At 36.9% G+C, this 27,507-nt stretch overlaps 1 protein-coding gene across 1 annotated transcript in view; it reads right to left on the minus strand.

The window, feature by feature from the left end:
* rols (zinc-RING finger and ankyrin repeat domain-containing protein rolling pebbles) overlaps window positions 1-27,507 on the minus strand; it is a 216,060-nt gene that overhangs the window by 170,667 nt on the left and 17,886 nt on the right. The window contains 1 exon segment of the mRNA XM_081980743.1: window positions 11,584-11,725. Coding sequence (XP_081836869.1) covers window positions 11,584-11,716 — 133 coding nt within the window. The 5' untranslated portion in view covers window positions 11,717-11,725.

The raw sequence follows: 27,507 nt of genomic DNA on the forward strand, positions 1-27,507 counted from the left end.
TATCTCTGCTGAGGAGAACGATATCATCAGCAAATTGCAGATGGTTGAGGCGTTTCTGCCCTCTCAAGATAAATATTTAAACACATCCTCCAACGCTAAGGTAAATAAGTTGCCTAATGCCTTTTCTCACAGTAATCTTTCCAGTGTTGTAAGTAAGTAAGTTGGCATATCTATAATCCACTCGAGCTCCGTTCATCGCACTCATCACTGCTCAGATTTCGATTGAGTCGAATGCCTTCCGATAGTCTACAAAGGCCATGTGGAGTGGGACATTATACTCAGTACATTTCTCTATCAGCGTGCATATGGTCGATGGTGATGAAGCCTTTTCTACATCTGGACTGTTCGATTGGTTGGTAAAATTTCTGGCTCAGGCGGTTTATAATAATTTTCGTTAACATCTTGTAAAGGGCAGATAACAGTCTTATATACTGGATGAGTGGACAATTGCTGCCCTCTACTGCGACCGTTGGTCTATTCTGGCTCACATATCCAGCTCATAGCTCACTCAGAATGCCCAGCTGTTCCAAGAACCGGATGACTTTTCTTAACTGCTCGGTAATTTGCAGGAAATTTGAATTACATACCCAAAACCTGGAGTTAGACCCCTAGCTGGATATTCCAGGTGTTCATCCATTTTTATCTAAATTTGCACACACTCAAAACCTACATAAAACAATAACAAATCCTCTTTTCTTGATTGTGATTCGATAAAGGATCAGCTCATAAATTAACCATCCAAACGCCCAGTTATTTTCTTTAATTGGCTGATTCATATTAATAAGCATTTTAATAAATTTTATCGAATTGATACTCGACTATAAGCAGTAATTGGAACATACTGTAATATGTATGTATATAATGCAATACGTTTCGTAAAATGGAATGGTACTAGTAACCGAGGTAGTAATCTAAACTGATCTCAGTGGTGGCTAATAAGCTGAGTTCGATTTGACCTGAAAATTAGTAGCATGGGATCGAAAATAATTGGCTTTATGTTCATTTAACGGAATACGATTATTGAAAAAAGCTATAAAAACAACAAGTAATGTTGGAAATATTCGAGTCGTAAAATGAGATGACTTTTCAGCTTAGTAGATGTTGCGTTTGATTGCAATATAATTGAAATAATTGTTTTTTATCATTTATGATAATATGAAAAGATGCCTATTAGTAGTATAAGTATGCTATTATTGCTAGTCCTATGTCTCGAGGTACTTTCCAATTAAATATTACCTGCATTACCCAAATAGAATGAGTTTAGTGGTGCATGATATGTGAGTCCATTAGATTTTATGATTCCTCTAAAAATATTGCAGTTTTTTCTTGATTTGTCTGGGAACAGGATTTTTACTGGGAAAGGCACCAAAGAACAAATTGGAAATGTACGTCAACTTATCGAAAAAGTAGGCAAATTTAACTTTGATACTATTGCTTGGGAGCCGCTATGGCTGACTATTCTTCCTATTCTTCGGTCCTAAGATATGCTGACGATACCTTGATCATTGCAGATATATTTTCCCTCGCAACGTATGCAGCTGAGACATGGACGTTGAAACAGTCGGACAAAAAGAGAATAAACTCGAAGTGGGGGTTTACCGACGAATCCTGCGAATAACCTGAACAGCCCACAGAGAACCAATATGTTCATACTAGAAGAACTACGGAGGAGGAGGCCTGGTAGACGAAGGATATCCTGGTTAAAGAACTTGCGCACACGGTTCAATACAACAACAGAAGGCCTCTTTCGTGCAGCGGTTGACAAAGTACGCATTGCCAACATTCGTAACAGATAGGCACCACAAGAAGAAGAAGAAGGACATATTAACACCCGATTAGATACAAAAGTTATTTAAGTATTTTGGACACATTTCTAGACAAACTCGATGGAAAGACTGATCGTGGAAGGAAGAGTTGAAGGGAGGCGATCACCAAAGCGATGGGTAGATCAAGACCAAAACACATGGTGGACCATAATCTGCCGGATGCGGTACACCTGACACAGAATAGAACTGCCTGGAAAGAGACAATCAAGAGAATTGTCACGATGTCACCAAGCTCTCTCGATGACAAAGGACTGTGGAGCAATCTGAAATGACGAATAATTTCTGTAATAATTATTATTAAACTGCAGGAAAACATCAACCTCATAAGAATTGGTAGAGGTGTACGACACAGTGATACTATGTCACCCAAACTGTTTATCACCGTTCTGAAATACTCTTTCTAGATGCTTGAATGGAGCGGATAGGGTTTAAATATAGCTGGTTTAAACCAAATAAACCTGCGGTTTGCGGATGATATAAGTTTCTTCTCTGACAACCTACAAGATATCAGGAATGACGAACATGGTGTGGTGGTGTTAGTGGATAGGTTCACGCATCTTGGTCATGAAATAAGAACCTCGCGAGACAGCCGAACAGGCGAATTGAAAAGAAGAATCACGCTCCCTTGGGACGCAGACTTGGAGAATATGTTTCAGAGTAATCTCCCAATTTGTCTAAAACTAAAGGTGGTTAGTCTGTGCATTTTACCGTTAATGACGTACGGCGCTGAAACATTAATTCCGATAGTCAAATTTGATAAAAAGCTTAGAATAACACAACTCAGAATGGTAATGTCGATGCTCGGTGTGTCACTTCGCGACCACGAGGACTTAAAGGTAAGACCAAGAGTCACGGATGCTATCTACCAGGTGGCTTCAAATGGAACTGGACTGGACCGCATGGCAGATGAACGATGGATAAGGAGACTGCTCGAATGGAGACCAAGAGCTGACAAGATAAACAAGGGACTTCTCATAACGATATCAAAAGAATAACCACAAACTGGATGCGAAAATGGAAGAGGCCTATATGTAGCAGTGAATGCAAAGGACTGATTGATTGATCGATTGACAAATGTTTAGTAGTGGATAGACATTCTATAGTACTAGTACAACATGACAAGATGCTACAGATGTTACAAGATACAGACATTGATGATAAGGATATTAGAATAATAGCTATTATTGGCTTAACGGGGCCGGTGTGCGCCTGGACAATCAAGTATCAGAGGAAATAGAGATTAGAAGAGGCGTTAGACAATGCTGCATTTTGTCACCCCTGATTTTCAATCTGTGTGCAGTACATATTTCCAACAAAGCCCTGGATGATAGTAATAACGGTCAATCAATGCTAAAATTACTAACAAAATCAGATACGCCGATGACACATTGATCCTGGTAAGTTCAGACTCACAGCTGCAAAACCTTACGAATAGGATGACGCACTACTTAGCAATTAACACCAACAAAACTATATGATTATAAACAAAAGCGTCATAATTCAGCATAATGGAATATATGCGGACGGCACTCAACTCGAGCGAGTCCACAGACTAACCTATCTAGGAACTGTTGAGAGATGTCTTGAGAGTGTATATCTTCTTCTTTTGAATTCAAAATAACCGTATTTTCAGTAAATTCTTCATAATTCGGCTTAGTTGAGATGATTATGTCGCTCTCAGGTCTTGAAGTATTATGATCTTCAGTAGTTTCAGATGTATATTTCTTTAAATCAATTTTGTCATTGTATTCCTGAGGACGTACTTTTCTGTTTGTATCTTCGTTTGAAGTTGGAGACTCATCTGGATCTATTATTGTGACAGCTTCTTCATGATCGGGAAGTTCAGTTACATCATCTTCAGTCGGTTTAAAAGTACCTTTATTGAAAGCAAAGGCACTGGTTTGATCTTCGTTTTTTCTTGCTGCTTTATTTTCCTTAGGATTCAAAATGAAAAAATCTTCAGTAGCAGTTTCTTCTTTGTTATTTGGATGTCCAGTTAGGTTATCGACAGGATCTAAGGTAACATTTTCTTCATCTGGTTCGGATACGTCTTCACTAAAACGGTTATTTTTTGGTCATAACTGGAATGCTTACTTTTTGTGACGTCTGCTTCATACCGGAAGGTCGTAACATCTTCAGAAGGTTCGAAAATATTTTCGTTAAGAGCGGAAGGTTTTCTGGTTCCATCTTGGTCATTTGGAGGCTGTCTAGTGACGGTAGGATCTTCTTTTGAGAATTCTTCCCGGTGAAGAGTCGTATAGCCAAAGCACGAACAACTTTTACCACGATGAAGTTAACGACTTGAACATTGATCTAAGAATGCTTGAATGCTGACAGACTCGTTGCTTAAAAGGATAGAGGCGTTTGAAATGTGGACGTATAGAAAACTACTTAAAATCCAAAGGAAAATAATGGGAAAGAGAAGTATGGGAAGAAGGACAACATCGACAGGTCGTCTGCTCAATTGTTGTGCGCTGCAGTAAATAAGATCATGTTAACTAATCTACTGGCCAGCACCATTGTCAACGATTGTTGACAATCAAGAAGAAGAAGAAGACTTAAATTGTAACAACATGTACTTTAGGTAAATAAATAATAATCACCTCCGAATTTATGAAGTTGAAGTAAAACAAATGCGAATGCGAAACTTAATAGCTGAGCGTTTTGCGGATCGACCATCATAAATTCACTGCTAATTGACAAAACATTTTTACGTCCACCGGGTGCTTAAGTAGCACGTCGTTCTTGCACATTAAACAGGATAAACAAATTGTTGCTGGTTTTTGTCATTTAAATTTCCAGTTATAATCCGGTCGAGCCATTCGTGCGTTTTAAAGGAGAAACGCAACTAGTAAAGTAGAATAATGATCGCGGTTTGTATACATTAAAAGGGAATTAGATTTTTAACTTCCACATCCAGTCTATTCCGCGTAAAATCTGCTTGACGTTATGCAATAATTAGTCTAGATACTTAACTTTACATTGCTGGGTAGTGGCAGAAGTTTGTAATTTCAATTGGAATATTAACACTCACTCATGGTAATGTTTCATCAAAACAATTAAAAAAACAGGTTCTTTTAAAACTAAAGTGAAAAATGTTATTTATTTCTGTTGGTTGGAATTTTCGTTAAATAATTAATTTTAATTAAGTAAAAAGTGAAAATATTCTTCCTAACTCTTGTGCAAAGTGTCTTGTCTGCACTTGTCTGTACTTTACACACTTGTTAGGAAAACTACTAGTTTCTGCGAGTGTGCGCGAATAATAACATTCCCGCACTAGGATGAGAAAATTAAATTATGTTAATTTATGTATCGTATTCAATAAACTTACAAAATGCCAATAATTGTTCATTTATTATTAATATTAGTAACAAGTAGATTAGAGGTAATCATCATCACATCAATAACTCATTTATGGTAATCAAATTAGTACTGGTAAAATACATTGGTCAAAGACTTTCTTCTTAAGACACATGGGAATATCATATCTTAAGATGTAGCTCAATCTTCCAAAGGCTGCCCATGTAAGATCTATTCTTCTGCCAATTTCGCGGGTTTGATTATCCCTTCCCAATCGAATCTCGTGGCCTAATTATTTGTAGTATACCTACTTGCTCAATGTTTAAGTTTTTCACTGGCAACTAGAATTGTCATGAACTTTGTTTTACTTGTATTGATTTTCAGCCCAGCCTCTCTGGATGCTAGACTCAGCTCATCATTCCTTGCGCTTCTTTGAGATCATTTGTAATTAATATCAGATCATCGGCAAAGCGAAGATGACTAAGTTTTTCACCATGTTGATGCCGAGGTTCTCGATGTTTGTGCGTTTGAACATGCATTCTAAAAGGTTGGTAAATAGTTTGGGGGAGATGACATCCCCTTGCCGCACACCTAGAGTATTTGGAAGCTAACAGTATCTTCATGAAGTCTGATGACAGCATTTGCGTTCTTGTAGAATTGCTTTATGATGAAGCGATGGTGGATTCTGCAATCAGTGAGGGCACTAAGCATATTATGGTGGTCTATTGTGTCAAAAGCTACAAGTGTCATAGTCTACAAAAATGAGAACTAACGGTTTTCTTATAGAGCTCCGCATAGAAGCTTCTCACAATTAGCAGGATGTCTCGCTTATGTGTGGTGGTTTGTCCATTCTTATTCTCAATTATCATAGTTAATTGTTTTTTACCCTCAGACAATTTTTCACTTCCCTGTTTTCCTCCATAACCCTAGTCATTTCCTCTGCTTTGTGTAGTCTTACATCTCTTCGGATAGCCTTTGATATTTGTTTGTTGATTTCCCTTAGCTGGGTGGATTTTGATGTTTGTCTGTTAGATTTCTTCTTTTTTCCATCAACTTCTTAATACTATCACTGAACTTCTCCTCCTTTCCAACTCCAAGCGATTGCTTGCACTTGTTTTCCGCTTCTTTCATTGCTGCTGTTATTATTTATTTGTTTGTCTTCTCAATGTCTATATCCTCTTGAGCTAGCTGCCTTGACTATCTGCCTCCACCTGGAGCGGTCGTGGGTCATCTCCCTCCATTCTTGCTGATCTACACCAAGGATGACCAGATCCTTATCTCTCCATCTGAGCCTGGGTCTTCCCAGTGGTCTTTTTCCTATTGGTGCCTCCTCCCATACCCGTTTTAGTAGGCGATCGTTTTGGTTTCTTTGCAGGTGCCCTGCTCCTCTTAGTCTGCCGGACTTTATCTCTTGAATGATGTCGGGGCTTTGACATATTTAGGCAAGCTCAGCATTGCTTCTCATCTTCTAATGGCCGGATTCAGGGTCTCGATGGTCAGTTACGTCTTGCACTATGTTTTTCATGTTTGAAATTATCAGATCGATTTGGTTTTTTGTAACTCCGTCTGGGCTAGCCCAAGTCCATTGTCTCTGGGGGGTCCTTTTTGAAAAAGCGTTTCATTGCATAAAAGTTGTTTTGTTGTGGGAAGTCAAGCAATACTTGTTCTCTATCATTTATAGTCCCCAACCCATGACTTCCCAGTGATGTTCCACTGTTGTCTTGTTTGTGGCCTAATTTGGCGTTAAAATCTCCCATAATCAAAGTGTAATGGGAAGGTGTCTGCCGCAAAGCTGTGTTGATGTCGTCGTAGAAGCTTACAGTATCTTCATCCTTTTGTGTCGAGGTGGGGGCATAGGTTTGTATATTTTTTAATGTATACCTACTCTGGGACTTACGCTTTGGATCTGTAAGACATCGGGCACATGTGATTTGTGTATTAGGAAGCCCACTGGTTTATATTGTCTGTACCCACATGATATAGTAGGTGATCTGATTGAAGTATCAGTTCTTTTATGCTCACTGATTCCCAGTATGTCTCATCTTAAAAACTTGACCTCTTCCTCCAATTCCTGAAGTTTACATGTTGTCGATAGGGTTCTGACATTGTAAGTGATAATTTGCAGCGTTCGTTTCCTGTGGTAGCCCGATCCACTTCGGGGATACCAGTTTACCCTAACACGCTGGCCATTGCGAGTTGTTAAGGGGTCCATGGAGGTGGTATACTATACTGGTACTATTTTCGAGATATATAGGAGGTGATTGATTTTAGTTCCTGTTTCTTTTAATTGGTGATAATTTAATTCTTTTTCGAAATCTCTAAGCTAACCAAGCGTAGAAATATGAACGTCAACTTTAATTTCACTGCTCATTTCTTATTCGTTCAATTTGGTATAAGAATGTGGCATACAGGAAATGCAAATGCAGCTTTACATATTCGAACCAAAAAAAAAAATGGTAGAAATTTTTCAAAAATTATTTATTACAATCGGCAACAATTACAGAACGATTTTATTGAACTGACTCGCACGACCCACAAACAAATTTGATCGAGATGAATAATTAGCGAAGAAAAAGCACTCGCTTCTGCCAATTTACAATATTTATTACGTTTGATCTTCTGCTACGTTCAGAGCTGCAACGGCAGATAATTGCGGACAAATTTAAGTTATTTCTTCGGCGATATATATTTTTTTCCTTGCTGACGTCCGAGAAATAAATGACGCCGGTTATATACCCATAACTCGACATAAATTATGCCCCGAGGAATTGTCACCCGACATTAACTGGTCTTTTAATAATGCGTTGAATATGCTAACTGACCGTGGAATTTAAATTAAAAAAGAATCTCGTAGGGAAAGTCTGCAAAAGTGCAATCCCAAACAAAATAAATCTATACTCTATTGAATTGGGTGTTTTATTTTGCTAAAGAAATACCTCAAAAGTAATGGGTGTCCCACGTTATAATTGGGAAATCAGATGAAAGAACCTTCCCAATGTGATTATTCAAAACTTTATAATAAAATATGTATTATTTTTAAATTGGTGTAATAAAAACCTGATTTTGAGCTTGAAGGAGCTCCTAGTGTTGAAGCTGATAGAAAAAATTTTACTTCTAACATTTGCGGAAAGCACCTTTTCCACACTCGACTGCACTGCACGAAAAAATATCGCTTTCCGCACTTGTTAGGAAAATAATTATTTTTTTAATGAAAAAAACAATAATATGAGATTTTCCATTTTGACCATTTCTTCTATTTGGCATCTCGACGCTACTAAATGTTGACTCATCAGTCTAAGGAATGCTCCCAAATAGTTCTTGGTTGTAATCCAATAGATTAAACATGTTCGTGCAATAACTCTGTCAGTTAGAAGCTGAAAATTCGTGTACTTAAGGGCATCGGTAAAGCAAAACGTCTTATGGGAGATTCAATGCATTTTATGACAATCTTTTAACGCAAATTAAAAAAAAACTAGGCTAATTATTGCTGTTTTTTAAACGGCATATGAAAGAAGACACTTCCTAGAATGTGCGAAAGTCAATATAATTTTAATAGTACGTCAATTAAAATATTTAGAAGCATTTTAACAAAATGCTAAAATTACCATAATTTTCAAGTCACTATTTTTCCTACCTGCAAAACTCTTTTGGTGACACAAATAACTTTCGCACATTCCCTAAACCTTCAGCTATTTAATAAAAAAAAAATCACGCAAATAAGTTAAAAATTAAAGTCGTAATTTGGGTTAAAAGATAGGACTAAAAAGTTGCTCGAATTTCGGAGCGGAAATCTTGCATCTTTGTTCCATATCACTCTAGGAGCATCGTCGCTTAAACAGTAATGTCTGCGTTAATACTGCCGTAGTTTTATCGACAGAAACAAAGAACGAACACTGTGTTTTATATATTTTTCTACACGTAGGCCAAGCATCGCGATCGAAAAACGTAAAGTCTTTACCGATCCCCATTTCGAGCACCATTTATTTTTATGTATTTGATTTAATTCTCTATAGTTTTAATTGACTCATAAAGTTCTTTTGTATGAGCAAAATTTATGGATTTTCATAGAATTAACAAAATGGTTACAACATGAGTAACATTTCTGTAAAATTTAATCTTCAACCAACTTTTAGCGTTATTTCAATAGGTTAGTTACAACTTTACAGAGTTACGAAGGCGTAGAAGGGCCACAGACGTTATTTTTCTTAAATTTCGACTTCAAACTCGGAAATTAACTAAATTCCGACTTCGAACTCGGAAATTAACTAAATTCCGACTTTGAACTCGGAAATTAGTTAAATTTCGACTTCAAACTCGGAAATTAATTAAATTCTGATTTCAAACTCGAAAATTAACTAAATTCTGACTTCAAACTCGGAAATTAACTAAATTCCGACTTTGAACTCGGAAATTAGTTAAATTCCGACTTCAAACTCTGAATTTAGTTAAATTCTGACTTTGAACTCGGAAATTAGTTAAATTTCGACTTCAAACTCGGAAATTAATTAAATTCTGATTTCAAACTCGAAAATTAACTAAATTCTGACTTCAAACTCGGAAATTAACTAAATTCCGACTTCGAACTCGGAAATTAACTAAATTCCGACTTTGAACTCGGAAATTAGTTAAATTTCGACTTCAAACTCGGAAATTAATTAAATTCTGATTTCAAACCGAAAATTAACTAAATTCTGACTTCAAACTCGGAAATTAACTAAATTCCGACTTCAAACTCGGAAATTAACTAAACTCCGACTTTGAACTCGGAAATTAGTTAAATTTCGATTTCAAACTCAGAAATTAATTAAATTCTGATTTCAAACTCGAAAATTAACTAAATTCTGACTTCAAACTCGGAAATTAACTAAATTCCGACTTCGAACTCGGAAATTAACTAAATTCCGACTTTGAACTCGGAAATTAGTTAAATTTCGATTTCAAACTCGAAAATTAACTAAATTCTGACTTCAAACTCGGAAATTAACTAAATTCCGACTTCGAACTCGGAAATTAAATAAATTCCGACTTTGAACTCGGAAATTAGTTAAATTTCGACTTCAAACTCGGAAATTAATTAAATTCTGATTTCAAACTCGAAAATTAACTAAATTCTGACTTCAAACTCGGAAATTAACTAAATTCCGACTTTGAACTCGGAAATTAAATAAATTCTGATTTCAAACTCGAAAATTAACTAAATTCTGACTTCAAACTCGGAAATTAACTAAATTCCGACTTCGAACTCGGAAATTAAATAAATTCCGACTTTGAACTCGGAAATTAGTTAAATTTCGACTTCAAACTCGGAAATTAATTAAATTATGATTTCAAACTCGAAAATTAACTAAATTCCGACTTCAAACTCTGAATTTAGTTAAATTCTGACTTTGAACTAGGAATTTAGTTAAATTCCGACTTTGAACTCGGAATTTAGTTAAATTCTGACTTCGAACTCAGAATTTACATTATCACATTGCAAAAGCTCTTCAAACCAAATTAGACAACATTTTTCAGTTTGGCAACATTGCAAACATTCTTCGAAACATATTAGTAAAATTTGTTAACTTTGGCAACATTGCAAGCAAACACACTTTAAAGAAATTAGTTGAAATTGTGAGTTTGGACAGATTGGAAACACTCTTTGTCAGTTTGATAACATTGCATATACTCTTCAAATCAAATTAGTAAAACTAGTCAGTTTGGCAACATTGCAAACACTCTTTGATCTTAATTAGTAGATCTAAAATAGTAGAATTTGTCAGTTTGACAACATTGCAACTAAATTCCGAGTTTGAAGTCAATTTAACTAATTTCCGAGTTCGAATTCGCAATTTAGTTAATTTCTGAGTTCAAAGTCGAAATTTACCTAAATTCCGGGGAATTTAAGGAAAAAAATGTTTGTGGCCCTTCTACGCCTTCGTACAGAGTCAATAAGCTGAATAAAAGAGTTATTTATGTAGTAACAAAGGAAATGCATAGTGCAAAGTAAAATTACAGTAGTAGCCTATTTCAATGGCTGTCCATCGACATATAAAACTTTATACTTTTTTAGTTAAATAAGGCAGTGGCTTAGGGTCAAACAAAACATGAAAATGTGACAGAATACTTTGTTCATATTTGATGTCATTTAGCGGTCAAATCAATCAAAAAACTAGTTAAAAAGCTTATTTCTGTGGGTATCAATCGACAAGTAAATACATGAAACATAATTTTTTCACTCGGCTCAATTAAATAAATAATTAAGTTCATAGACGTTTCGACATCAGTGTGTCACACAAATCAAAAAATCTTATCCAATTTTGCCCTGTTTTCAATAAAGTACTGGTAAGAAGCAAACTAAGCCCATGGTCTTATTCTACAATCATTGGACCTGTTCAATAACTCGGCATAAATCCATTACCATGTTATTTGCGAAAATATTTGTTATTTTTCATTTTTTGCTAATAACCACACTTACCTTCATTCCAAATTTGCTCTTGCTCAGCTACGATTGTTTCATCATCAGACCACATGATCTCCTCGCTTGATGTAGATAAATTATTGCAGTCCAATATGATGGAATCAAAATCAAGGCTTCTTCGAAAATCCATCTTACGAACCTGAAATTAAAGTTTATATAGGACCTACATAACAAAACAGTGTTTGCGAAATCGAATACAAAGTAATTTGAAAGTTACAATTTTATGTAACAACTTAATTACTGCATTGAAACGAAACGTTTGTTAATAAATTTAATACTTTTGTATGTAGTGTCCTGCAGACAGACTAATCCAACAATTGTAGTGTTAAGACATTTTTAAATTCATTAAATAGTTATTTGCGTATCAAGGACGGAAAGAAAAGATTACAGTATCTGTGTGTGAGTGAGTGTAGGCTCATAGCACTTAGGCCTCATGTGGCCCATTGTACATCCTTCCGAGGAGTTGTCCTCCTAGGTCATCGTCCATCCTGTCCTTTCCAGGAAGGAAGACAAGTCACCAGGAGACATCTTCTTCACACAGTCTCATATTAACGAGATTTCTGGACACTCAGTTTCATCTTCTTGTTCACACATCCTGCATCGAGGTATCCACTAGCCCCATAGTATGAAATTGTCTCTTTAGTTGACAGTGGCCAGTCAGAAATCCTACTGTTAAACGTAGGTTTTTCCTGGTAATCGCCAAATATTTCTTCGGCGTCAGCTTCCCAGGGTCGTCCAAGATGATCCTGGCAAGACTGCAAACTTCGATTTGCCTGGATGTAACGTTCGTCTAGTTCACTGGGTCCTAAAATTTTTAGTCCAGCGGCAATGCGATTACCTTTACTCGGATGGCCGTTGCTTGTAGAACCTTCGATCCCCAAGCAATGGCTCCGTACGTTAACATATGTCTTATTATTGCAAAGTAGATCCAGGTTCTTACACAAGGTAAAAAGAACCATGTGCCACTGTCCTCCGACTTATAAGCCACATATACTCTTTTTGCTCTGCTTTGAAGGTGAGAGTTCCATGTTAGCTTTCTGTCGACGGTAATACCAAGGTATTTCACCTCTTCAGAGAAGTTTAGTTTGATATTGAAGATTTCGGGAGGTTTTAAGCCGGATAAACTTCTTTTCCTGGTGAAAAGGACCATCTCAGGTCTTCTTGGGATCGATCGGCAGTGAATGTTCCTTACACCATGGTTCTATTTTATTCGCACAGTGTGTTCACAAATTTACTGATCTACAACATAACTATGTCATCTGCGTATGTAATTGTGTAGAATCCATTATTGTTGAAGGTATCCAGGACTACGTTCCAAAGAAGGGGTGATAAGACTCCTCCTTGTGAACATCCCTTCATAACCAGTCTTCTCACTCTGATGTCTTCTACATTGATACTTATTGCTCTACTAGAGAGCATCTTCAGTCTTCATTCTCCTATTACGTACCGTACTATCCTGGAATTAAGTTGCTGGTTAATTGTTGGAAAGGTGGATTCTTTATTGTCCAATGATCTTTAGATTCTGCCAATCACTTGGTGGAGGGTCGAATCAGTGGACCTTCCCAGAGTATATACATGCTGATTTGGGTAAAGTGGGTTGTGAACTAGGACTTCATCTCTTATATACCGCTCACATAGCCTCTCCATTGTTTTTAAGAAGAACAATGTGAGACTAATTAGTCGGAATGCTTTTGGTAAGGTGTAGTCCATCCTACCTGGTTTGAGTATAAATACCACTTGTACTTATCTTCACTTCCTGGGAATATACCTCGAAGCTAAAGAGGAACCAGGTGAGGCATAAGGATATCCATTCCCCATTGAAGTAGGGCTGGTCTTATGCCGTCAGGTTCTGGTGACTTGAAGGGGGAAAAGCCGGATTTGGCCCACCTTATTTTGTCCTCATCAATTGCTGCACTAGCAGATTGCCAGTCGTATTGTCAGGATGATGTTAGTACTTCCGTCCAGTTTGTCGTTTCAGGAAAAACAGAACATGGGAAGTGAGTTTCCATAAGAATCTTGTAGGTTGTATATACTCTTATGGTGGTCATTTGAGAGGGTCTTCTGTATAGCCTAGAAACTTGTGGGAAGGTTCGACTGCCTCACAATAGGCTTCTCTTTGCTTTTATCTACACACCTTTTTAAACTCTCTGAGGTTGTCTTCGTTGAGTTTTTGCCTTGTTAAAAGTCGTTCTCGCTGTCTGGGGTGTTCCAGTTCAGGGCACCAGCATGTATTGGTTGTGGCATCTGTCTGAACCATCCTCATCGGACAGGATTCCTTATAGGCACGATTACAGTAGATTATTGTAGTTCTTCTTACGATCCTTGGTGAACACAACGTTTTAAGCACAGATTCAGTGATATTGGATTGAAGAAGCTTAAACTAGTATGATTTTTAGTTTACGTCGATGGTGTATTAATGTCTATGGACTTTTTTGTTATTTTACCTCCCATTATTATTAAATATTAAATCCTTTACTCTAGTGTTTGATGCAGGTTAATAGGATTTGTTTAACATTATTATTAAAGTTAACACAATAATTTGGTGAGAGTAATCAAGTGTCGAAAACTGTATGACCTTATATGGAAGAAAGTCAATAAATTATCTTAAAAACAATAATTACTAGATTATATATGCTGTATGCGGGGAAATCAAACGTAACAAAGTAATATGACACGTAAATATTTTGTTTACCTGTCGTTTGCTTATTTGTCTCTCACATTCAAAACATTTATCATTCGACTACATTGTAACGTTATTTCTATATTAGTTTGACTTTCCGCATAGAAACTAATAATCATCTAGTAAATTATACTGAGACACCCTGTACTTGTGTGGATAATTGAAATATACCATACTTTTTCTTTGAGTAGAACATCTAGCGCCATCTGAGCGATGCCCCATAAATAATATCTGAAATGTATTCAATGAAATCGTATACCAGTAAACAGGTAAAGATATCTGCCAGTGCCCATCCGGCAGCAATGGTAAAATCAATACACACTTCTGCGATCGACCGGTAGATGGAATTGATGAAAAGATGAATTTTTGTTTCTTTCCATTCCAAAACAAAGAATTTTTTGTAACAAGCTATGTTTTACATAAATCCGTGGTCAACTAGGTAATGATCAGCAAGCAATCCAAACAGTTTACACAATCGGCATTATCACAAAATTAGTGATAATGATGAGTATCCTTTTATTTTCGCTGAAATTCAGAAAAAATCTCATAAAGCACCATTATGTTTGCTACCAGAAAAAAGCAAAAGTGTATACGAGAAGAAAGAAATTGGTGGAATTTGACCTAAACTGAAGAAAAAAAGGGGTAAGCACAGTAAAAGAAGCATTTATTCTATTTTTTCAACGTGGAGGAACGGTTTGCTGCTTCTTCAATGATAACAACAAAATATGCACTGAGAAAACAATGAACTGAGGTGTGGTAGGTGGAGGTATATTTTGAAGTATGGAACTCTTATAAATAGAAGAAAGCACATACACAGGAACCAAATTGAAGATTTTTGTAGGAAAGCACCAGATAAGGAATATTTACTAGTCTTCTTCTTATGCATTTTTAAGATCTCGCGATCTGTTAGTTTTGCAGGTTTCTCTGGATCTGTTCCTGGGAAGTGGACTGCCACCTGTTCTTCCATCTCTTAGGTGGCCTTCCGGGTGCTCTTTTCCCTATTGGTTTCCCTTCAAGTGCGATACGTGGCAGTCTTCCCTCTTCCATTCTTCTCACGTGAACGTACCAATATCTTTTTCTTTGTCTCCCCCATCTTACGATGTCTAGCACCCCACATTGTTCCCTAATGTCAGTGTTCCTAATTCGGTCTATTCTTGTTTTTCCCAATATAGTCCTGGGTGCTAATTCTTGAAAGCAAGGAACAGGATTCTCAAGAGAAGTGCTGATAGAACGTGACAGAAGACTTGATAATGGCAAGTTCCTGTCACATTCTGTATATCTTTCTCTTGATAACTTCCTTCCCTTGTTTCAAAAATAGACACCCTGAGCTTTTTCATTCTTCTCTGGTTTCTAATCCGTATGACATGATTTGCCTGATACAAGTCATATAGATCCTGATCTGACTGACTATTCTTTTGCATTTATTTGTTCACCCATATTATCTGCCTTAAGCAGCCCGACATGGCAGACGCTTTGTTGATCTGGCTTCTTAGGTCCTTTACTGGGTTTTGATAACTCGACAGATCTATACCCAGATATTTGAATTGTGAGACTTGCTCGATGATTTTGTTCTGAACCACCAGCTTACATCTTACGGGATCTTTAGCAAAGGAAATGCTTTTCGTTTTTTCTATAGATATGGTCATATTCATCGTTTGGCTGACCTGGCAGAATTGGTGTAGTTGCCTCTGTAGATCGTCCGTTTCCGCGAAAATAACTGCATCATCGGCGTAGCATACCATGCTGATTCTTTTATTCTGTCCCATTCGGTATCCCATATTTAATGATGATACTTCCTCTATAATTCTGTCCATTAACAGATTGAACAGAAATGGGCTAAGGCTGTCACCTTGTCTGATGCCTCCTGGTGTCGGTATCTCTTCCGTATAAGTGTCTCCTGCCTTTACTTTAGTTATGTTGTTCATATTAAGACTGCGGACTGCTCTTGCTATGGTATCTGGCGTTTCTTTTGCTATCAGTATATTTATGATGTCGGAGAGGCAAACCCTATCAAATGCCTTGGTCAAATTGATGAACCAGACATATGCTGGTGTATTAAATTCGATTGATTTTTCTTTTAGTTGTTTGATAATGAATATGACGTCGCTCGTGGATCTGCTTCGTCTGAAGCCTTGTTGTTCTTCCCTGTTTGTTATTTGTGTTTCAAGTATTTCCTTCACAATGCCGGTAAAGAGTTTCATGCATGTGTTCATGATCAGAAACTCCAAATCGAGAGGATTCAAAAACTGCTGACCAAATTGACAAGTTTGTCAAGTAGTTTTCGATTCCACTCTAACTTGGATTAACATTTTCCCCAGTCTCCAATGGTAAGCTGAGACTAAAAACAGAGGTGCAATAAGTGGTTTTCAAATTACAGTCTGAATTACGCTTAACCTAAACTTGCCTTAAAGTACGACGGTTTGCTAGTCTAAATTAATACAAAAAAATTCAATGTAGAGTACAAGTTAATGGTAAAAGTTTGCGGGGGGGACACAGCGCCATGAGCTGATAATAAAATCGTCTAACATGTCGGCAAAGGAATTCCCGACGTTATTTTTAGGATGTCTGGTGGCGTCGGGACCCCTATAGGATCGAGTCTGTCGCCTAAGTTTATTTTTAAAAAGTTTTGTAAATAAGTCGCAAAGAGGAAACGGTCGATCTTTCACAACAATCGAACCGTCAATAGAAAACGGATAAATGAGTGGGTAATGAGCTGAAACAAACTGGTAAATGTTTGTCAATAGATATAAATATACAGATTGCAGCCGTTAATTGGTTATTCTGCAGTAAAAAAAGTTATTGGACAGAGAGAGAGTTTTATTTAATCACTCAAAATGTGCGATTTAAAGCGAATGACTTTCACCGGTGATGCTTCTCATTTCTAGGATGGTCCCCCAAGTCCGACTTTACAGCAAAATTATTACAATGCTCAGAAAGAAAAATAAAGTTTGTTTATTGTTATGAAAACAGATGCTACATTACACAATATAATACAAATAATTTAATACAATATATTGTGGTTTTTCTCAAAGAAGACAAAATGCACAAAAATTATACAAGTGAATAAAAATATCGGAAATCACACCTGTAGAACACAAATACTTTTGAATTAAATCAATATTAACCGAGATCATTCGCATTTCAACCTTTACGTTTCATTACATATGGTTAAAGGCCAGCATATATTGTTCGGATCATCTTTTCCGCCAGAAATGCCTATGGAGTGAGATAAACTTAGAATTTTATTGGTCATTTCCGTTTTATTTTTTAATAACTCTTTCAAAGATCCTTCCACTACACTGGTGAATTTCCATTCACCTTCTCCATTGCTAGCTGATATCGTTGCAGAGCTACGTGAGACTTGGATTGGACAAACCTAAGTACCTCGCTGTTTCATAGGGAATTATCCCAAAAGTATTTAATCCAATACACTGGGAAGTATGCCTATAGGTATTGTAACATAAAGATTACACTAGGTGCCGTTACCCTAAGTTGCCCCGGTCTCCCCCAGTACAATGTTTGTGTCAGCAAGATTGGCGAATTGGGGTCATGATGTGGGTATAAATACTGCACCAAAAGCACGTACAGATTACCGAACTCTGGGGTCTCCCCAGAGGGAGGTCACTGACTGATCTCTGGGTTAGTCTGGGTATGCCTATTGTGTAACGTAACGTGGAGCAGTAGGTGACCAAGTGCCACACCCTAGATCAGCCCTAGCAAAGGAAATAGTGTGGGCGAGCAGCTTAAGTTGCCGTTCCTACTTACCTCCCTTTGCTAGGTTCTTCACGTCTTTACCGGCTCGGTGAATGCCCTCGGACCTAAGTCTAGGGTTCATTCATCCCCGTTAAAGCGTCGCCCTCCGTGTTCCTTCTGCCCTATAACTTAATAAAAGTGGGTTACCTGTGGAATCCTGTGTATTCTTCCCCCTCAACCAACCCTTAACGTGACAGCCGGTTTCATAGCGTCTTGCCCTTTCCGGTCTCCAGACTCTTTTGTCTTCCCAGTCCCCTGGTTGCAGGTTTCGTTCCGACATAGCTTCCTCTATTCCTCCGGTCCATGTCGTCCTGGGTCTTCCTCTTTTCTGTCGGCGTCCATTTGAGGATCTGCTTAGGTATTCTAGCATCTTCCATCCTCTCCGCATGTCCATACCATATTAGTTGTCTACGTTGGATCTCTTCTACTATAGTAGTGTCTACCTTCATAATTTCCCTAATTTTGTCATTCGTTATTTTTTCCAATCTCGACCTTCCTGCTGATCTACGCCAAAAGTCCATTTCGAAAGATAGTAGCCTGCGCTCTAAGTTTGTTGTTAATTGCCAGGTTTCACATCCGTACAGCACTATACTTTTGAATATTGAGTGGTATAAGAAGTGCTTCTTCTTTTCTCGAGAGATACATTTGCACCACAGGATCGAGCCTATCACCTTTTTCCCTTCCATAATTCGGTCCTCTATTTCTTTCTCTGTACGACCTCCGTTATCAATTTTTGTCCCCAGGTATGAATATTCAGTACAGCAGCTTATCATTTCGTTTTCTTGTGGGTGAAGGTCATCTCTGTCGTCTCCAATACATAGATATTTGGTTTTGGAACGGTTTACCGACAGCCTTCATTCTTCGTACTCTTTTAATAGCTTTCATTTCATATACTCTAACTCCTCTTTGTCTTGTGCGATAACAAACTGATCATCTGCAAAGTGCAACGGGCATAAGGTCCCGTCCCCATCCCACTACATGATCTTCTCCATCGCCTCAAAGCTTCGTTCAGATAGATTTTAAATAGTGTGGGAGAGAGACAACAGCCTTGCCTTAAGCCCTTCGTAACTGGAAAGCTGTCTGAGATTTCGTTTTTCAATCTTAGATGTAGAATGGTCGTATAGTTGTCTGACCGCAGCTATTAACGTGACATTAATTCGGGACCTCTCCAATACTTGCCATAGCTTTTGACAAACATAAGATACGTCTCTCTGTTCCTGGCGACTATCTTTTCTTTTTTTCTTTTCATATGTGGTCCAGAGAAGAGCGGCCGGCTCGAAAACCAGCTTGTTCTTCAATTTCCAGAGCACTGTACTCTTCCTCTATAAAGTTTCTGAGAACTTTCCCATAGAGACGGCTCATTGTACTGGTAACATTTATACACCTATATTTAGAACAATCTTCTTTGTTTCCCTTTTGGTGAATCGAGGTAATCCATGCTTCTTTCCATTTAGAGGGAATTCTTTCCCCGTTAATATCTGGTAAACAGTTCCCTTATATGCTTTATGAGTTTTGCTGTCCCAAGCTTCAGTAATTCTGCTGGTATTCCTTCTGGTCTGCTAACTTTTTTATTTTCAATCGATTCAATTTCTTTTCGTAACGACGCTTGCTTGATACGCTTTTGGAGAGTTTGTAAGATATGGCACTCTACCTTCTTTAAGTTGTTGTGAGTAATGTTGGTACCATTTGCTCAACAGAATTAGTTGGAAGTTTACTTTATTGACGTTCTTGTTACGCTTGTTCTTCAATTTCCATAGGACTGTACTCTTCCTCTATAAAGTTTCTGAGAACTTTCCCATAGAGACGGCTTATTGTACTTGTAACAGATATGCACCTAAAGTTAGAACAATCTTCTTTGCTTCCCTTTTTGTGAATCGGGGTATCCATGCTTCTTTCCATTTAGAGGAAGTTGTGAGTAATGTTGGTCAGATTTGCTCATCTGATTTAGTTGGAAGTTAACTTTATTTACGGTGTTTATGGATTTTAGGTTTCTGATTAATTTCCAGGCTTCCGATGATCTTGTTCCTCCTAGGTAGCTGTTCACTTCAATACATTTTCTTTCTCGGTGTAGTTTTTGTTCTTCTTTATCATGTTCTTAAATTCAGTCTGTTCTCTCTTGTAGGTTGTACTATCATCTAAGTCTTTCGGGGTTACACTGGGAAGTGCAGTTTCCAATCTTATAATACACAAAGAAACCCAGGTGTTTACTAAGTTGTGACTACTACTGACCCCTTGACGAGATGTCCTAGTAACTTCTTCTTGGAGAAAACTGCACTTTTTTGGGCAAAATTTGCTCGCCGGAACCTATTGAAGATTTTCTCGATGTTTTGTAGGTGCTCCTCAAATGTTTTTCCCATGATGATGATGTCATCTAAGTAGACAAAACAGGTTTTCCCAGTCAATCCTCGGAAAACAGTCGCCATAAGTCTGTCGAATGTTGCAGGGTATTGAAAAGTCCAAAGGGCTGTAACAGAAGTCTGTAACACTGTTGACAACAAAACATTTTTTGAATCCGGGATATTAATGAATGTCAACATCCACTTATCCTCTAACGAAATCAACTTTATTATTACAAACAAGAGAAATATAGTTAGTTAGAGGTATCGGTCCTTAACAACTGTGTAATGGTAAGTGATCATAGATTAGTCAGAGTAGTCACAGGTAAGAGTAGTATGCGAAAGTAATAAACGAAGTTGTAGTAGGAGGTGAAGATGGACGTGGAAATAATCAACAATCGCTTGTTGGAAGTCGTGAAGAGGGAAAGTATAGGAAGAAAAGAAAGGAGAACAGAAGATAAAATCATTACAAACGCAGAAAGTTGTAGAAGAATAACGACACAAGCAGGGACGAATTATGTCATATTCCATGTCAATAAGAGCTTCTGTCTAAAACCTGTTTAATAATATGCTATAACACCGCATTTTTCAGTACTATTTCATAATACAATGTTTTTAGCATCGTGACATGGTAATTCTAATGCACTGGCAAGTTTCCTGTGAATTCAAAAGATAGTCAAAAAGGGAATACGCAAGGAATTTTGTGGCGCAATCAGGGAATAGTGAAAATACAAAGCAACCCCAAGGAAAACCGCATTCATTATTCACAAATGTATAAATGGAAATGTACAGCTGCTTTCTTTGCTGGCTGGTTTGTTTGTGGATGCTTTCAGTTTTCAGGTGAGAAGCGAAAGGGCTTTTTATCTCAAGTGGCAGGGTACGTAACCCCAGGCTGAAATTATTCCGCCGAGAATAAAAGGATGGCTATCGAAATGCTGCGAAACAGGATTTTCCAGCAAACTTCTAGTGATTTAAAAGTGTGTAAATGGAAGTATTTCTTATTATAGTGGTTTAACCTGTATTTAGACGATTAATGCGTTAATAAATACTCATTGGTAGCTTATAGGCTTGTTGTGTCTACTTTTAATTATTGAAGGCCATAAGTTCTTCAAAACTATGTACTGAGTATATGGCAAAAAAACATCCTTTAAAATATACAAATAAATAAAATTAATAACATATACAAACAGACAAAAATGTTATAATGTTATTGAAAATAAGATAAGAAATTATCTTTCAAAAAAATGCTTGGACACGTATGCTATTATTTTTACCTACGACCTCAGTGTAAATAGCTATTTACGCATAGTTTTCCGTTACATAATGAACCTCTTTACGCACAGTTGTAAAAAAAGCGCGAGTTTTAAGATCGGCCACAAATTATCGGTCCAATACTGGCAAAAATTAATTTTGTTTCCATTTCTTCCTTTATCAGAGTATATTAGATAAAGATCATCGTGTAATGCATTGTTCATGCAGTTTTAAGTAACGACCACTTCGTCTAGAATATTATCTACAATAGCAAACAAGTAAAGTAATATTACTTAAAGTTTTCCCTTTCTTCTTATTAATTGTAATGTCACCATAAATAATTATTTTAAGAACAACATTAATAATTATTTAAGTAACATGATTTGTGAATTTTAAGTTATTATTTTTTTCTTTAGTGGCATATTATACCTATGTTTAGTACAAATATGATGCCATTACGTTGAAAATATACTTTTTTAATGAAAAGTTACTCTGAATCATATGAATTGCGAAAACAGGATTTGGTAGTAGGTAAAGTATAGTAGGTCACACGTGCTCTAAGGCATTTTACGCACTTATGGAATTACACTCTCACTTTTTCCATATCGTGCGTAAAATGCTTCTTACAGCACTAGTTACGTAATATACTATTAAAGGCGCATTTCAAAAAGTTTGATGTACATGGTGTCCCAAAATTGAGATATGACCTTTGAGTTGAGATTTTCAAATGTAAACCTCCATTTTTTGTTGCATTTATGTATTCTAGGTAAAGTTTTGGGTATTTTTCATGTAGCATATCCTATGCCGATATTCAGCTGTTTTCGAGAAAATAACGGTTGAAAAATATAACATATTTTACTAAAAAAAAACATAAAATAATCATTTTTTTATTATTAAATTAAATTCTTAAATTTTCCTTAACATGCTAATTTGATAGTTGACGACCAAAAGTGATTGAAGTTAAAAAATAGTTCAGATTGTAGGCTTTCCAAAAATATGCCCATTCAAGTAAATCGGTGGCACCGTTTGGCCGCTAAAGGGCGTCAAAATCAAGCTTCACAAACTTTCAAAGTGATTCAACCACTTTTGCTTTAACCTAAAATAACTCAATTACTTTAACAGTTACGACAAAATATCACTGAAGGTAAAATATAGTCCAGACCAAAGGCTTTTCAACGGAGTATTCAAAAAAGGTCATTGGTGTGATAGTTTCACCGCTAGAGGGCGTCAAATTTAAGCTTTTTGGCAATTTTGCTTTTAACACAGTTTTTGAGATAATTCCCGGAAACTAAAAATTGTTTTTGACTTTTTTCAGACACCCTGTACTCAGCCGCTAATCTGAGACACCCTGTATCACTCTGACAACCACAATGCCTCAACTGTCACGGTTTTGAGGATGTCCTGGAAATGCTGTCAATTTTGACGGTTTTCAGTGCGTGGCACCCTTAAAAAATTACATTTTTACAAATAACACTTTATGTCATTTCAGACCTCTCACTTGAAGAGTTCCTGAAATATTTCGCAAAAACCACCAAAAACCAAGTTCAACTTTGACGCCCTCCAGCGGCCGAACCTGGAAACTTTTCCGTATTTGTTCAACGTCACGTGAGAGCACCATTCATTAACTTTCTTTTGTTATATGGCACGTATATACAGGATGGTTCAAATAAGCGAGTTATTCACGATTTTTTGGAAAAGAGCAGGAAAATTTCGCTCAAATTAGGAATTTCTGCTCGTTTTGCGGGGCGGCCAATCAAGACTGCTAAAGCAAAAACAGTTGAGTATCGATACAGACATTTTACATCAAGTAAGCCTAGAATTTGACGTAGATTCCAAAAATCAAATAAAAAATGGGTCATCCTGTTTAAGAAACTATAAGTTTGGTTTTTTGCTCAAATTTGGGACACCCTGTATACTAATGGATTATCTAAAAAAATTAATATGCGATAAAGTTATATTTCCGCACTCATTTTATTTTTAAAAAATATGCATTTAAATCAAAACAATAACTGTATATTTGATTCCTCAATTAAGAATACACTTAGAATTATCTTTGCAAACAGAGACGTTAATTTAAGTAATTTTACTATACTCGTTCGTTATTGTTACTCGTATTGATACTCGTAGGAAAAATGTTGTACCTAACACATGCGGAAAGCGTTTTTTCCGCTCTTTAACTGCTTGCACGAACTCCACTTTGCGTCGTTCGAGCAACCGCAGTCTCGTGCGGAAAAGTACGACTTTCCGCACTTGTTATTTGGCATTTTTACATATCAGATGTGGTTTATTGCTCTTGCATACTGCTATGTACATCTTTAGCTTCATTTCACTTCGTAACACAATTTGGATCACGTTTGGTAACATCGAGTAAAAGTGTTTTTATTTGGTTTCTTGCCAGGTTTCTTGTGTTGGAAAATGCTTTTCTCGAAAAATTGGAATAAGCTCAGGACAATCGAAAAATGGCACCTTTTAAGTTTTTGCCAAAATTCGCCTTATATTTTAGCGAGGATAGTAAATTTTTGGTCAATCTGAGGTTCTAGAAGGGTCAGTAAACCTAGAAGAAGAGAAGCTATCCTAAAATTTTTGTTGGGTTGCCTAACCCATAATCTACTTAAATTAGTTGATTTTAGGACAATTTTTACCCATTGTAAATGACTTTTCAAGATTTCTTTAAGATGCTATGGATAGATGGAAGAGACAAAATGGCGGAGGAAGGTCCACAGTAAAAACATAAAAATGGCTTGACATCAATGGGCTTACCTAGAATATCAAAAACTCAACTAAAAACATGCACATATGATTTATATAACAATTTTTATGACAAATTGCGATGTTGTCAATTTTGCAAGAGTAAAAACAATATTGCAAATTTTTTATTTTAAAACAAGAATTATTGGCAATGTTTTTAACTTCAGTAACTTAAAATATTGCTTGTAAATGTATTATTATTTAATATTATTCTTTATTTTTTATTTCTTGCTAGGGTTGCTTTTCTTCCTCGCTAAAATATAGCACAAATTTTGACAAAAACTCAAAATTTTCATAAATCTTAGCATGTTTAGTAATTTTAATGGAAAATAATAATATTGGATAAAGAAGCACACTATTTGTTTAATAATCCAATACATATCTCTAGACGTTTTTGTCAGTTTGGCGATTAAAAACTGTTTACAATATTTATTGTAAAATATTTAAATTTTTAAAAAATTCTCTTGTATTACACTCAAAATTATTAAATTTAAAACAAGGGAAGTAAGTTTTTTTTGCCAGCAAAATTACATTTCAATTTACCCACTACTTTAGGTGAACATTTATAAACCGCGTTCTACAGGGTGGTTTAAAAAAATCATACAAAATAAAAATTCAATGTTTTACCATACAAATAAACGATTTTTTTGCTTTAAAAATGCTTAGTCAGTGGGGAATTGTGGGGGGTAAAAACACTAATTTAAAGGGGATTCACCTCAATTTTAGTGTATTCCCGAAGGACTGCCCGGAAACTGTATACATTTAGAGGTCTCTGATACTTTCAAAATGGTTCTAGAGGCTTCTGGCAAATTTAAAACAATTCTAAGAAGGCTCAAAATACTTGTAGAACCCTCTGGCACTTTTAAGAAGGTTTTCAGTAGCATTTAGAGGTTTCTGACACTTTCAAAATGGATCTAGAGGCCTCTGGCAATTTAAAACAATTCTAGGAAGGCTCAATACACTTGTAAAGCCCTCTGGCACTTTTAAGAAGGTTCTCAGTAGCATTTAGAGGTCTCTGATACTTTAAAAATGGTTCTAGAGGCCTATGGCAATTTAAAACAATTCTAGGAAGGCTCAATACACTTGTAAAGCCCTCTGGCACTTTTAAGAAGGTTTTCAGTAGCATTTAGAGGTCTCTCACATTTTCAAAATGGTTCTAGAGGCCTCTGGCAAATTAAAACAATTCTAAGAATGCTCAAAACACTTGTAGAGCTCTCTGGCATTTTAAAGAAGGTTCTCAGTAGCATTTAGAGGTTTCTGACACTCAAAATGGTTCTAGAGGCCTCTGGCAATTTAAAACAATTCTAAGGCTCAAAACACTTGTAGAGCTCTCTGGCATTTTAAGGAAGGTTCTCAGTAGCATTTAGAGGTCTCTGATACTTTCAAAATGGTTCTAGAGGCCTCTGGCAATTTAAAACAATTCTAAGAAGGCTCAGACAGACAGTCGCAGACAGTTGGACTATTTGGAGGAACAATTTGAGGTTAGTGCGTACAAGACTTACGACGAAAGAGTGGAGATTGCTACCGTCCTGGGTTTGACCGAAAACCAAGTGCAAGTTTGGTCCAAAAACAGACGGAGCAGAGCTAAAAATGGCGGCAGTTGCGCTTACATGGATGCCAAATAACCCCCTCAAAATTGTGAGGTTAACGTGCTAGTCAGCCCTCTCACTCTCTAGTCGTTAGCTTCATGTTTGAAGCGTCGTGATCCTATGTTAGTCTCATGTTGTGTTTTTAGCAGTTTCCTTCCATCCCTCTCTATCTGACGTGCTTCTAATGCTGTCTTGGAAAGATTTTCCTGTAAACTGCTTCACCTGGTTCAGCCATCGTTTTGGAGAACGTCCTCTGGGTCGTGTTCCCTCTACCTTCCCTTGGACCATAAGTTTTTCTAGATTGTCATCTTTCCTCCTGTTCACATGAGAATCAGTTGTTTGATTTTAGTTGACAATCTGACTTGGATGTTAAGTTCTTCGAGTATGGATACGTTAGTTCTGCGGTCTGTCCAGAGAATCCTCAGTAGTCTTCTCCAGACCCACATCTCAAACGCATCCAACTTGGCGATGTCTGTGGCTTTTAAGGTCCAGGATTCTGCTGCGTATAGCGCAATTGGAAAAACGAGGGTGTTTACTAAATTGCATTTTGTTGTGGTTGTTATATGCCGATCTTTCCAAATTTTGTTGAGTTTGGTCATGGCCGTTTTGGCAAGAGCTATCCTTCTTCTAATTTCTTGACTTGATCCGCCATTTCTGCTGATGTGGGCACCTAGATAAGTTATTTCCTCCACGTTCTCGACATCTTTAATATTAGGCATTTCTTCCTAGTCAGCCCAGTGATGTCAAATATATTTTTTCTGTTGGGTCCCCATACTTTTCATATACATCCTGTATACTGGAAGCAAAAACCGTTCTTCAAATTTACGGTGTTGGGTTAAGCAGTTGATTGGAAACATTTTTGGTCTCTTCAAGTTTGATTGTTTTTCAGTTATTTAAGAAAAACTGTTTGGTGCAATAAATTTACAAATCAGTGAAATTGTAATCTGAAATTTGAACACGGTTAAGGACCGTCCGAGACAAAACCGCCTGCAAAGCCCACTTGGGGTGACCGAATCATGTTTTTAAGCACATTTTTGGAATCCTCATTAAATTTCCTATGTAATGACATAAAAAAATACTACAAAATCAGGTAAAGTCTTGGAGAAAAGTGGTGTTAAAGTATAAACTGTCTGACAGACAAAAAAAAATCCATCGCTGCACAGCCGCAACTCGTTACCATCTTCGTCCTTGCCTTCAGTCAATCCACTATTACTCTTCACTACTCCATCATACATCACTTCGTTGTCACTGGAAGGGAGTACTGTGGCGACTCACTTCGCACACTTCCACACAGATGGCACTACGCATCAAAAACTCTGCTAACATCAAGCCCACATCGTCTGTCACGATTTAACTACATATAGCAGTTACAAGTCATCTTCAATCGTGTGAATAAGGAGCTGTCAAGCATTCTCTCGCTCAACACTTCATGGGAACTATACCCCATATGACTTACATTTATAATGTCATGCAGGTCAGCGATATACATGGAGAAGAGCAACGGACCCAACACGCCCCCTTAGTGACGCTAGAGAATGCTGACAGATCAAAGACAACTCTTTGA

This window comes from Ips typographus, linkage group LG5 (assembly GCF_016097725.1).
Source record: "Ips typographus isolate SLU linkage group LG5, UJ_Ityp_2.0, whole genome shotgun sequence".
NCBI classification, from domain to species: Eukaryota; Metazoa; Arthropoda; class Insecta; order Coleoptera; family Curculionidae; genus Ips; species Ips typographus.